Source organism: Sphaerodactylus townsendi, linkage group LG11, assembly GCF_021028975.2.
Source record: "Sphaerodactylus townsendi isolate TG3544 linkage group LG11, MPM_Stown_v2.3, whole genome shotgun sequence".
Taxonomy (NCBI): Eukaryota; Metazoa; Chordata; class Lepidosauria; order Squamata; family Sphaerodactylidae; genus Sphaerodactylus; species Sphaerodactylus townsendi.
The window spans coordinates 78,155,537-78,168,770 of NC_059435.1; the positions used below are offsets into that span (position 1 = coordinate 78,155,537).

The 13,234-nt window shown below is 55.9% G+C and overlaps 1 protein-coding gene across 6 annotated transcripts in view; it reads right to left on the reverse strand.

The window, feature by feature from the left end:
- Positions 1 to 4,055: 4,055 nt before the first annotated feature.
- Positions 4,056 to 13,234, reverse strand: part of LOC125441207 (SCO-spondin-like) — a 125,733-nt gene continuing 116,554 nt past the window's right edge. For all 6 annotated transcript variants that reach the window (XM_048511616.1, XM_048511614.1, XM_048511613.1 and 3 more), the window contains 14 exons: positions 12,769 to 12,885; positions 11,733 to 11,871; positions 10,665 to 10,867; positions 9,604 to 9,765; positions 8,972 to 9,099; positions 8,737 to 8,888; positions 8,237 to 8,283; positions 7,821 to 7,985; positions 7,301 to 7,509; positions 6,210 to 6,305; positions 5,983 to 6,043; positions 4,969 to 5,099; positions 4,673 to 4,823; positions 4,056 to 4,281 (listed from right to left, as the gene is read on the reverse strand). In XM_048511616.1, the coding sequence (XP_048367573.1) occupies positions 4,259 to 4,281; positions 4,673 to 4,823; positions 4,969 to 5,099; positions 5,983 to 6,043; positions 6,210 to 6,305; positions 7,301 to 7,509; positions 7,821 to 7,985; positions 8,237 to 8,283; positions 8,737 to 8,888; positions 8,972 to 9,099; positions 9,604 to 9,765; positions 10,665 to 10,867; positions 11,733 to 11,871; positions 12,769 to 12,885 (1,784 nt within the window). In that variant the 3' untranslated portion in view covers positions 4,056 to 4,258. The remainder of the gene's footprint in view (positions 4,282 to 4,672; positions 4,824 to 4,968; positions 5,100 to 5,982; positions 6,044 to 6,209; positions 6,306 to 7,300; positions 7,510 to 7,820; positions 7,986 to 8,236; positions 8,284 to 8,736; positions 8,889 to 8,971; positions 9,100 to 9,603; positions 9,766 to 10,664; positions 10,868 to 11,732; positions 11,872 to 12,768; positions 12,886 to 13,234) is intronic.

Consider the following 13,234-nt stretch of genomic DNA (forward strand, 5'->3'; position numbering starts at 1 on the left):
AGGGACAGTAGCAGCAAATCAATTGCAGAGGCCAGCAGTACGTGCTCATGGAAACGCGCAGGCTGATACTGTGTGATGTCATTGATGTGTGTGACCGCATCCTCCCTCACTTCTTTTCCCTTGCATGGCACCCCTCCCCCTACCTACCTCCCCTTTCCCTTTGCTAGAGTGGGTGGGTCACATCCACATGCTGTGCCTCCTTCCTCCCCTCCTTTGCATGCCACCCCTCACTCTCTCCCCTCTCTAACTTGTTCCCTTGCATGCCTCCCCTCCGTCCCTTCCCTCTCCCACCCTCTCTTCCCTTGCATGCCACCCCTCCCCCTCCCCCCCTTCCGTCTCCCTCTGCTAGGGTGGGTGGGTCATATCCAGATACTGGGCCCGCTCCCTCCCCTCCCTTGCATGCCACCCCTCCCTCTCTGTCCCCTCCCTCACTTCTCTTCCCTTGCATGCCTTCCCCTCCGTCCCTTCCCTCTCCCTCCGCTGAATGTGTATGAGAGTAGGTGTGTTGTGTGGTAGTAGTGGGTGAGGCACAGAGAGTGAAAGGTACCTGTGTGTGAGGGGGGGAACCCCACCTGATGTCTCACACAGCAACGTGTGTATGTGTTTCACTTCCACTCGAGTTATTGCCTATGTACTGTTTCCACTGCTCATATCTGGCCATCTGAGCGAACATTCTAAGGGTGACAGTTACACACAGGCAGCTTCATGGCCTGGTGCGCCAGGAAAAAGATGTTTTACCTGGCTCAGGTGTGTTGTCTGACAGCGGGAGGTACGTAAGAACACAGTTGGGGGAATGAGTAAGTGTCTGTGAAATTTTCAGAGCGTTTGTACAAGCAGGTGCGGGGTTATTCTTGAAGCAATTAACACATGGTTCCATTTTTATATATATAGATCTTATCAATAGATTGATATGTCAGTCTATCCATAGGTCAATAGATCAACATAAAAAGGCGAACTAGTAAAGAAAAGTCTTGAATATGGTATCTGTACACTTTGCCTGAACACTGATCGTCTTTTATGGCAGGAAGCGTGTGTGTGTGTGTGTAGTAACAGCAGTGTTCAAACTGCAAAACTACAAAAGGACAACGTGAACTGCTGTTTGCTAAGCTCCCCTTTTCACGATTGTCCGTCCTCCAATGTGTTGTAAACCCAAGCGTCCAGATCGACCGGCTTTTCCCGTTGTGGTCTGGAATCACTAATTGCTTATATATAAAACTACAAGACTGGAGCTGCCCCAGTATGTTGAGCAAATGCAGGGTGTTTGGACTGATCAACTAGTCTTATTTTGCCTTTTTTTTAGTGTTAGCAATTATTTATCGATCTATTGATATGGATGTTTAATTTTTTTAAATCTAAAGATATGCAGGAGCAGGTAAGTCACAGGCAATAGAAAAGATTCGGCAGGACAAGAAGCACGAAGTAGCTGGGAACAGGAATGAGGGCGAAGAATGCAAAACAGTGTGAGGGAGTCACGGGGGGGTGAGACTGGGCAGGCTGACTGCAGGTGGAAGGAGGAGGTCCAGGGCAAACCTGTGCCTCTGGCAAATCTGTCCTGCTTTGGCAGTGAAGCAAAATTAAAATCCTGCTATAAGTGGATTTGCTTGCCGCAGAGAGAGTGGAAAGTGAAAGCAAGGCTAGAGGAAATATATCCATACAAGAAGTCTTGCCGCTGTGGACATTCATCACCACGCAGGAAACATCTTGTGTGTAATTGGCGACTGTCATTTTTATCCCATTCCATGCACAGAGCTCAGAGCAGCAATTATGGTTCCCCCCCCCCTTTAATTCTCCAGTGAGGTAGGTGTGGTGTGAGGAAGGTCAACGCGAAAGCTTCATGAGTGGTTGTGGGGAGAGCAGATGAGGGGTGGGGAGAGAGAGCCCTGCTGTCAACAGTACTGTGTCTGAACTGTGCGGCACTTCCAAACTCAAATATAGATATTCCCCGGGCTTGAGCCTGACACTCCTTGGCTCTCAGCCGGTGCCTCCTCGTGCTCTGTGCCCCTCATCAACTGACCTTTGGGATTCCAGACTGGTCCCAACACGCAGCTCGGACTTGCCATCCTTTGGTGTCTTTAAATTGTACTTGGTTGTGTTTTTTATCTGTTGTACGGTGCTTTAGAGTCCAATAGGGAAAAAAGGAGACAATAAATATGCTGACATGCAAACAGACTTCCTTAATAAATAGACTAAGATTGTGAACTGGTACAAGATGAAATGCAAATTGCAGGTTCGTGCAGCCTCTATGGAGACGGAGTTCAATTAATACTTGGTTTTGCTAACAGAAACTGCCCTCCTCTGTTATCAGTATTTGAAAGTGAATCCTTTGGAAAAAGATGTCATTGCCTTTGAAGGACTGGAAACAAGCAGAAGTCAAAAAGTTAAATCCCCTCCCCCTCCCCCTCATGGTCCAGAGGCAAATTGAGTCTGTACCAGCCTGCAGCTTACTCTTTGCAGTTTGGTTCCATCGAATGGTCTGTTTTTGTCCTGAGTGGGTGGCCCTGGTCTTGATCCAATGTGAGGGCCATTACACTTTCCTCCTGCCCCCCCCCCCCCGGCTTTGTTGCAAAATTCACCTTTTAAGTTTGAGAAATGTGAGGCCAATATGCGGTTTGGATTCTGCTGCATCCCCATAGGCAGTGGTGGCAAACCTTTGGCACTCCAGATGTTATGGACTACGATTCCCATCAGCCCCTGCCAGCATGGCCAGTTGACCATGCTGGCAAGGGTTTATGGGAATTGTAGTCCATAACATCTGGAGTGCCAAAGGTTCGCCACCACAGCCATAGGGTCTAAGTGACGCTCCTGCAAATTTTTGATCTGGGGGGGACTTATCATTCACGCTCTTGGATTTGCTGACCTCCAAGTGCTAAGGAAGGGGTGTGTGTTTTTTTCTGCTGACCGGGATCACTCCTCTCTGCAGGCTTGTGGTGTTCCTCTTCCGTTTCCCAAATATGAGCCAGAAGCTAGGCCTGAGTGTTTCTGTTGATTCCAGAGCTGTGGCCGTGGGCTGCTGGAACACTTTTGAAGCCTGTGTGACCCCCACCAAGGCCCTGCCACTGATGCCCGCCCTCCCCACAGTGAGAAACCAGGTGCCTCTGGATTTGAAGAGGCTGAGAGCTGGCAGACCAGGAGAGCGAGGGGAGGAAGGAAATGGCATGACCTGAAGTGTCCTGTGACCCTCCAAAGAGGTGCTACTGCTGCTGGGCCACCTGCCCTGCACGCCCTTCCCTATCAGTGCTGGGAGCCCGGCAGTGCAAAGCTTGCAAGCACATTGAGAGGAACCAACGGGGGTGGGGTGGTGGAAGGATGAGTGGGCCCCTGCAGATGCCCCACCTCAAGATATGCTGCTGCTGGCACTGTAGGTTCCACATTCATATTAACCTCCCTTCATCTTTCAATTTTTTTCTTAACTGGCCCCAGCATGAGACTGGAGAAAAGTGTGTGCTGGAAAGGTTTTACATTTGTGGCGAATTCTGTTGCAGGACTGGGACTCTGCGTATTCACAGGGGCACTCTCATTACTGCAGCAGGACAGAGCCGAGGGCGTGCTGCTGAGTTGTTTGGTTTGCTAAACAAAGCCTGGCTTTGCAAGTTCTCCGTTGAAAGAGGGAGAGGAGGGGAGCACGAAAAGGGATGTTTCTCCTGCGCCTGGACTGCCGTTCCCTCCCTCCCTCGGCTCTCCTGGCCTGCCTGCTCTCAGCCTCCTCAAACCTGGTTTCTTACCTCATTTTTGGCCAAAGGACTATGAACTGCCATTGTTTTCAGGGCTGGTTCAAGGGCGCTTGTCCCTCCAAGCAAAGTACCCCCCCCCCCAGGGTTTGCTGATCCAGCTTGGGGAGGACTTGCCCAGTGCTGCTAGTCCTGCCCTGAGCCACTGGTGACTGGGGGCTAGTCAAACCCCTTGTGGCATTCCATGCCCAGCTCTTTGTGCCAACCAACAGTGGCTTGGTTGAGACTGGGCCTGACCTCATGGGCCCTGTGCCCTCTGTGCCCTCCCACAGTCTCATGAGCAAGACATGCCGTGGTTGCTGCGAAGAGAAAAGGAATGGCCTCCTCTGTGAAACCGCAGCTGGGCTGTTTTATTGAATGGCAAAAAAATAATAAACTGTGCTAAGGCTGGTTTCGCGAGCCAGGGATGGAGAGGCTGGAGGAGGCCCTGGGCATCGTGCAAGAAGCCGCTCTGCAGGCATCTGGACTGGACCAGCAACCTCCACAAAGGCCTGGAACCTGCAGCTGGTCAGGGAGCCGGGAGGGGATCATCAGCGCTTGGAGAAATCACCACCTGGAGCAGAGATGAGGGGAGACGGAGAGTGGGTGGGAATGAGTTTGGCTGCGATTCTGGAGCTGTGAGTTAAAATGACATTAGGCCCGGAGAAAGGTTGCCAGGTGGCTCAGCCCAAGTTGGGCTGGATGGGCCAGTGGTGAGATTCGGCAGGAGGAGAACAGCCAATGTGGGAACAGAGACCCTTCTTCATACGCTGGACTTGGCTCCTGGCGTCTCCCCAAAAGGCTGCCCAGACTTCATTGCCTGAAGGCATCTGGGTAAGGCCGGTGGAGGAGGTCACAGCAGTTCCCCTCCTACAGCTGGGAGGTCTGGCTTCCAGGGCGGTGATTTGCCCACGGCCGTAGCAGAGCTGGGGGCTGCTTCCCTGCCCTCCGGAGCCCCGGCTCACCTTGGCAGCTGCTGCACTCGCAGCTGTGGATGACTGGCAGCACCACGGGCTCCACCTCGCCCCCCAGACACTGAAGGTTCAGGATGCGCACTGGACTGACCGGGTCCAGGCGGTAGCTGCAGCAGTCGCATACGGTCTGCAGGTAGGGCTCCTGAGGGGCGAGGGGGGGGCGGAAGGACCGTGAGGAGCGAGGCAGGCAGGAAGGCCCCCATCTGCCTTTGGGGTGATGCTCCCTGCCTGGGAGATTGGCCAGGCAAGGCCTGGGCAGGGCAGCCCCGCTGGGCACATTGGCTTACCTCAGGGGTGACATGGGTGTGGGAGGGGCAGCGCCCACTGCAGTAGCTCACCTCCACCTCGGCCAGGGAGCAGGGCCCCTTGGTGACGTTGCGCAGCTCCGTGTAACGCTGACAGAAGGACAGGGGCTCCTCTGCAGGGAGGGTAGAGGATTGTGACCATCCTGACTACACTGGAGTCAAACAAGCCCCCATCCCCAGAAGCTTTTGGAACCCAGATAGTCTGCCTCTCATCTGGGGAGTGACGGCAGTGGCACCGTGGGACGATTCTCACATTCAGCCACTGTTGGCTGATAGAGACCTCCAGGGTGGAAAGCAATACAAGAGGCTGAAAGCCACGGCAAGCCACGTGCTGCCCTCTCTCCTGCAGCCAGACCAAAGGCCTTCGTCTCACCTGACCTTTCCCAGATATTCCTCCCTCTGGTTTTGTCCAGCCAGAACCAATTTGGCACTCGTCTGTATGTGCCTGCACCCCCCTGTTTTCCCTGAGCCCACAGGTGGCATTCTCCAGTGAGAAAGTGGCAGGGGTAGAAAGAGTTAAACATCTACTGCCCGCCTCTCCTTCCTTCCATGCTGCTCTCCCTCTTGATGAAGGAGCCCCACAGGCTGAATTTGAAAAGGCAAGAGTTTAAGATATATTGTTGAAAGCTTTCACGGTTGAAATCAAGAGGCATTTGTGGGTTTTCTGGGCGATGTGGCTGGGGTCTGGAAGTTTGTGCTCGTCATGTTTCGCCCGTACCTGTTGCTGGCGGATTCCAGCCATAGATGCAGGCAAAATGTTAGAAGCAAAAACTACCAGACAAAAACCCACAACAGGAAGTTTAAAACAAACTTGGAGAAATTGCAAGATGCAGCCGATCCTTTGGAAGCCCTCCTCTGTGGCCATCCTATATCCAGCGTCCTACATCAGTGCAACACTGGGGTGAGGGTGGGGGTAAACACAGGTATCAAAGCAGCAGAGGCCTGGGCAGGGGGTTCCCTGGAGCACCGAAGCCACGATTCTCCACACTGGCGTACCAAGCACTTCCTTCCTGCAGATGGGGCAGCAGCTGCCAGGATCCTGGACTTTGGCTTCTCCCTGAGGTGAGGGTGGAGTAGCGGCTTTAATGACAGCACTCACACCAGGTCCCTGTCTCCAGAACCCCAGAAATGGAGCATGTGCAGAGTGCATTTGTGTTCACTCTCCTCCACCCACTGGGAAGCTGCGACTCCTGAATCTCACCACCCCATCCTTTAGGTGCTACCTCAAGGCAGGTGAGCGGAGGGCAGTCTTCCCCACACGTGGCTTTCCCGTTCAGACAATGGCAAGTTTCGCAGCCCGCACGCCACTCTGCTCCGGCCTGTGTGGGGCAGAAAAAGAGGGGTCAGAGGACAAGCAGTGGAGGAGGAGGCCACGACTGCATGGCTCTCACGTGAGGCAGAGCATGCAGTGACTTGCCTGGCGCTTGCAGAGCAGGTTAAGGTGAGACGCTGAAGGCCGAATCCAGTGGGAAGGTCCCCTGCTCTGGGCTGTTGCAGAGGACAAGAAATCGTCTCCTGCACAATTCTAGTCTATTATGAGGCCTGTCTACAAAGATCTGCCCGTGGATTGCGGGCCACCTTCTACAGCCAGAACGGCTCTGTTGAAAATGTGGGGGCCTCAGATCACCTTCTGGGGCCCCTCCTGAGAGAGATGGGGTGGGGGGGGGGGCTGACCTTGCCGCTGGCCAAGAAACAAGACAGATGCTGGCTGCTCGTGACTGGCAGCGACCTTTCAATGATGCCTGCCTCTTTTGGGGGCATTCAGAATTCGTCCTGCCTGGTTTTGGACACGTGGCGAGTGGCCACCCTTATGACTCCCTCACTAGGAGGGTCCTGAGATTTGTGTCTGCTAGGGGCAGTGGCATGGCTAGGAGGTACCAAGGGGCGCTACTTTTGGAGCTGCGTCCTGCCTCCCACAACTGCACCACGGCCCGGGACAGAGGCACAGTTGAACACAGCAGGGCTTGCTCTGCTCCCAATCTCCATGTGGAGGTTGGGTGGCCCCACACTGGCTGACCCCACACTGAATCCCACGTGGAGATTAGAGTGGAAAGAGCTTGTTTGGGCCTGGCCTCAGCCCGTCGGAAGCCAAGCTCAGACTGAGCACAGATGCTGACCCCTTCCAGCTTCATACTATTGGCTCTGCCTCCCAAGCTCCTCCTCTGGTTAGGTGGATCCCCCTCCCCTCAGACAGGTGGTTTTGGATCAGGGCCACCTGGATGAGCTGAGGAATCTCCTGGGCACATGCAGGCCCCGAGGGCCAGGAACCTCTTTCCCTGTTGACACGTATGCCAGCCTCCCCTGGCACACTCACCAAGTAAACCTGGCCTTGATGCTCACACGCACAGAGTGCAGCCACCACACAGTGCCCACTGCTGTTCCGGTAGTGCCCGGGCTGGCACACGCAGTGCCCGTCTGCTCCCCAGCTGCAGTTCTGGGGAAGATCCTCGTAGATTTGGGAGCACCTCCGCTCGCACGGGCCTGCAGAGTTGCTCTGGAGCCAGAGTTCTCCATCAGGGCAGGCTGCATCAAGGAGAGATCAGCAAGAGCTGGCCACTGCCCTTTCCCCCTCTGGCCCCCACAGACCTCCTGCTGACTGGCTCACAGGGGCCTGTTCGCGTCTTTTCCCTCTCACCTGCCTCAATCTAGGGCAAGAAGCAGAGGCTGCCAACCTCCAGGCCTGGAGACCTCCTGGAATCAGAGGAAACCTCTACAGCAACACACCCCTGCTGATTGTCCCACCCAAACTCTGCCTTCCCCAGATACCACCTCCAAATCCCCAGCCATGTCCAAAACCAGCGCTGGCCACCCAGGAGGAGGTCACGTCCTCTCACCACAGCCTGGGAGGGAGCACGGCTTCTGGCGCACGGCAGGGCCTTCACATTCTGCGCCTCCGAGCAGGCGCTGCTGCAGTGGGTACCGCCGAGAGATCCGCTTGCCGGTGCTGCAGGTCACAGAACAAGGCGACCAGGACGACCATTCTGACCAAACGCACGGCACTGCGGGAGAAAAGAGGGGTGGGGGAGATGCTGGGCCCAGCAGAAGGCAGGTGGCTGCCCCAGACCAAGACATGGCCCCTTTCCAGGCCACCCTGGCTGCTTCTGTGGGCCTGCCTAGCAAGGGCCCCCTCCCTTTCGGAAGGTGCAGGGGATGGGATTGAAGAGGGAAAGGTACAGAGGGAATGAGTCTGAAGGGAGGGCAGGTGGGGGCACCTGGGGGCCAAGGGGTAGGGTCCTCGAGAGATGCTTACCATCACAGGCCCCTTGGCTGCAGTTGAAGGTGCCTCCCTGGCAGACGCTGCAAAGGTGATCAAAGTCAGGCCTTACAGGGAAGCCCTTCCCTTCCATCTGGTGGTCCAGGTAAGGCAGCAGCCCCAAGAGAGCTTGAGCCCCCCCCCCCCAGACAATGGAACAGAAACGCCTTTGGGCTCTGATCTGCAATAAGCGTTCTTCAGAAAACCAGTCCGTATAACAACGCCTGTGACCACAATGATTGGAACCCCACAAACACTTAAAGCAGTGAAATGGCTGCTGGGTGTGATGGCTGGCCAGGCAGTGGAGACCCCTGCAGACAACCCCTTTCCAATTGTGAGGCTGATTGTTGGCTGCAGCTGGTTATGGCCTAGGCCCTAGAGGAGGAGGTCTTATAAGCAGCAGGGCCTCTGGCCTCAAGTCAACAGGAACCTCTTGAGGAGCCCCCCTCCCCTTCCCAGGGCCCCTCCCTTCGCCAGCAGCCTGTCTGCCCTCTTACCAGCTGTTGCACTCGTGCTGAATTACGGTGCCTGGGGGGTACTCCTTGGCCCGCTCCTCTTGGGACAGGTTGGCAGCCCATGGCAAGGCCGATGCCACGCCTAGTGAGCAGCGACACTCCTCTGCAGGAACACACGTCCCATCCTGCAGCACCTGCGGGCCAAGAGACGTGGTGGGTCTGAGGTAGGGCGAGGAAGGTCTGTGTCCTTCTGCGCAGGTGATGCAGACACACTCACCTGGCCAGCGGGGCAGGAACAGCCGGGCTGGCATTCCTCTTGCAGGCACTGGGTTTCTGGGTGCAAGTCTGAGCAGGCCTGGGGGCAGCTGTTGGCGCAACTGCTGAAGACTTGGAGCCCTGGGCACTCTGGCATGGGGAGAGGGTGGAGAAACAGGTCACAAAAGGCTATCCCACCCAATGGGCAGGCTTGCAGGGTGCTGCTAGTGCCCGTTGTGTCATCATCAGGACCCCCTGGCTCCTGGCCAAATAAGCCACCTGGTCTGGGACACGGGCAAGGGCACGGTGCCACCACTGTGACTATTCATAGTCTTGTGAACTGGCCTTGTGGACGTGGCTTAATTCGATCCAGTGGGTTTCCGTGCTGAGTCTTGGCCTTTGGTCACAGGAAAGAGGGACAATAAAAGGGCAGCATCCGTGTCGGCATGACTCTCAACCTGTGTGTGGACAACCGGCCCCTCTGCCCTCTCATGCCTTGGCAGTGCCTCGAAGACACGACCCCTGCCCGCAACACCTCTCTTGTTGTCTCAGTGAAGAAAGCCGTTCCCCCAGCTGGCACTCTGTGGCCCTCCGTACTGGTCTGAGATTGCTGCTTCCCTGACTGCCCTGGGGCTGGCTCCCGGCAGGACCCACCTGGGGTGCAGTTGAGCGTGTTGCAGGCCTGGTGCTGCAGGACCGGGACAGGACACGGCTGCTCTGTGGGGGACAGCAAGCTGCGGCTCCTCTCAGATATGCCTCCACCACAGCTGGCGCTGCAGGGGCTCCACACAGACCACTCACTCAGCAGGCAGCCCCCTAAAAAGGAAGGGGAGGGGTCAGGGCAGGGCAGGGACGGTTCCTGGTTTCCTGCTGTGCATGATAGCACCAGGACCCTGGGGGGAGGGCCTTAGCCCCTGTATTAACAGGTGATGTTCAGGTGCCCCCAGGAGCCATGTGACGCCTGGGCATAGGGAGGGCTGCGGCTGCGAAGAGCCTGGCATGCAGGAGGTCCCAGGTCCATCTCCAGTTAACAGGACCAGGCAGTCAGGGAAATGGAAGACACTCGCCCGTGACCCTGAGAGCGGCTGCCAGTCAGAGCTGCCAATTCTGCCCTGGAGAGACTGGCCAAGGCCCAGCAGGCAGCTGCCATCCCTTGAACGCCTGGAGCAGGGGTGGGGGGGCTGGCTCCTGGGGCAACATTTTCCTCCAGAAGCACCAAGGTCACTGTGGCAGCCAGAACAGGGCGGCAGCAGTTGAGCTTTTTCTACCCACCAGGCAGCCATCAAAGGCTTTGCCGCGATCCTTCCCAAAACCTGGCAGCAAAGCAGGCTGGGAAAGATTGGAGACAAGCTGGGGAAGCCCCAGCAGGGGCATGACTGGGGCCCCACGGTGCTGTGGGTAAGCAGGGGGAAACCCCCACAGCAGGGAACCCAGCTCAAATAGCCTGTGTTGGAAAAATCTTCGTCTCTTGTCAGGAAACAGGGAATTAGAGGTGGAAGCACAGGTAGGATCTGGACCCTCTGAGCTGAGCCCACTGCTGATGGGCACCTGGGGAAACCCGCACTTGGTAGGGTGGGCTACACACACTGCAATAGATTTATTTAAATAAATAAAATCACAGCCCAAAGTCCAGGGTGCCAGCCACACTGGCAGGGCAGGGCTGCAGGGCGGGCATTCCCTCGGCATGAAGGTGTGGCGGGGGGACTGGCACTCACCAGGACAGGGCTGTGTGTTGCACTGGGCCACTTCCTCCATGGCATCGGCTGCACAGGGCACTCCGTCAAGGCTCTCGTGACAGGGGCGGTGTCGCAGGGCACTGCCCCCTCCGCAGCTGGCTGAACAGGGGCCCCAAGGGGACCATTCTCCGTAGGATGGACACTCCTGCTCTGGACACTCAAAGGTGCCATTCAGACAGGTGCTGCAGAGGAAGAGAGGTGCACTCAAGGGAACATGAATGGGTCGATTACGGCTCTTCTCAGTGCATGAGCAGAAGAGCCCCGCGGCCCCAGCCCTTCAAGGCTCACCAGCCCCCTGGCTAGAGCACCTAGGGCACAGGTGTCAAATTTGCAGCCCTCCAGATGTTATGGACTACAGTTCCCATAATTATGGGATTATGGGAACTGTAGTCCATAACATCTGGAGGGCCGTGAATTTGACACCTATGACCTAGGGCAATTGACAGATTCAGACATTCATCACGTAAGTGAAGGGCAATCTTGTGCTGTTTAGGGTGGAAAACCCCAAATTCAGCCCCTCCCCTCCCCTATAGTGCACCAACCCAGTAAGTCCCCTGATTTGGAATTTTTAATTACCCCCCACCCCCAGACCTACAGTATTTGTGTGGCCCCTGCCTCTGCCCCATTCTCCCCCTCTTCTCGGGAGATAAGCTTTTGAGAATCAATGGTCCCGTCATTAGACTCGAAAACCTTATGGGTCTCTAAAGTGCAACTGAAATCTAGGTGATCTACTGCAGACCCAGATAGCTACCCTCTGAAACTGGGGGGAGGGGGGATGAGAATCTGCTTGAGTTGGTGCCAGATATTTGCCCCCACCCCCCAGTCTGGAATCCTGACAATGTGTCCTTGCTTAGCCGGTTAGTTCACGCACAATTATTTTGAACTGTCTTGTATGTTCACCTAAAAAAGAATTTGAGGTGCCTCAGTTTGTGGGGGATGAGCGGACCTCAGTTTAAAGCTCGTGATTCTGTTGCATTCTTTTAGCTCCCTGAGTAGTGGGACGGTCCCACCCCCACGGTTTGGATCATCTCTTTGCAAAGTCCCTACCAGTTGTGACACGCCAGTTCGGCAGCCTGCCCAGGAAGGTACTCCAGAGTGCCATTGGCCGTGGGGAGTCCACAGCGACACGTGGGGATCAGCACGCACACGCCGTCCTGCAGGAGTTTCTCTTCAGGGCATCGGCAGCCTGGGGAAGGGTGGGGGGGATGATGAGGAAGAAGCTGGGCATACACACAAGGAGTGCCCCTTTCCTGCGGGTTCAACATGAAGGTAACTGAAATCTGGAAAGCAAGAGGACTGTGAATTGCTTCCAAACTGCCAACTCTTGGGGGCCGTTCCTGGAACCGCATCCCTTAAATCTAAGAGCCACATTCCCCCCCACATGCGTGACAATCACCCCGTGGAACTCACTGCCGTAGGCTGTTAGGGCAGCTATAGAAAAAGGAAGATCTGCAGGTGGCCAGAAATGCACCCTCTGGAGACCCCTGGACAGATGGCAGCTGGCAGAGGAGGGTGCCACACCGGGCCACTGGGCTGACCCAGCCGAGCCATCTCTTAGGGCTGCAAGTGGGCCGAGAGGGAAGGACACACCAGGGAAATGCTCCCTGGACACTGGAAATAGGAATGGCCGGCTGGAGGATGTTTATTGACCAAAATGTTTACGGTCTGCCTGTCCTCTTGGTTCAGGGCAGCTGTCAATAATAGTTAAGACCTCCCCACTAAAACGAAAGATAAAATGTTGGTGGGTTTATGGCAGCCCCCTAGGGAAAACCCCAAATCTCCCCCCACCCTTCTTAATTCAAACCCCCTCTAAAGCCCAGGCAAGCAGGCCGGTCCAGCAGTGCAGCTTGAAGGCCTCCTTGCCTCTCCAGGGAGCCCATTCCACACAGCCAGAGCAGCCACGGAAAAGGCCTGAGCTCTGGCTGAGGCCAGGTGGGCTACCCTAAGTGGGGGTGAAGCCAACAGAGCACCTACTGAAAGTGCTGCAGGGAGCAGAGACCGAGAAGACTGAGCAGGCCTCGTGCAGCCCGCAGCAACAGGTGCAGCACAAAGGAGGGCCTCGGAAGCGGGTGAGGGCAGGTACCTGGCTTGCAGTCTCCTCGCAGACACTCCACCTGCTCCCAGAGGTCTGTGCAGCTGCGGGGGCAGCCGTTGGCACAGACCGGGTCATGCTCCTTACCCCGATCCTCACAGTCCTCTCCTGGAAGCAAAGCAAATCCATGAAAAGGGGGGGGGGCGTGGGGAGCTGGGGGGGGAGCATCAGTTCTGTTCTGCTCCTACAATATTGCTCAGGAGAAGGAAAGACCTGGAACACCCCCAAAATGAGTTGCTTCCTAGTAACAACCCTGCAACAAATGGGGGAGAGAGCAACCATACACGCTCATCTGTGATTCAATCTGACATCTACTTTCCTTTGGATCTTAAAAGGTGGTGGGTAAACAACCCACCAGGGGCAGTAATCCTGGGGAAGGAGGGGGCTTCCCTATGTTCTTTTCTAATTTAAAATCCCAGGGACTTTCCCATTGAGAAATTGACAAATGCACGGAGCA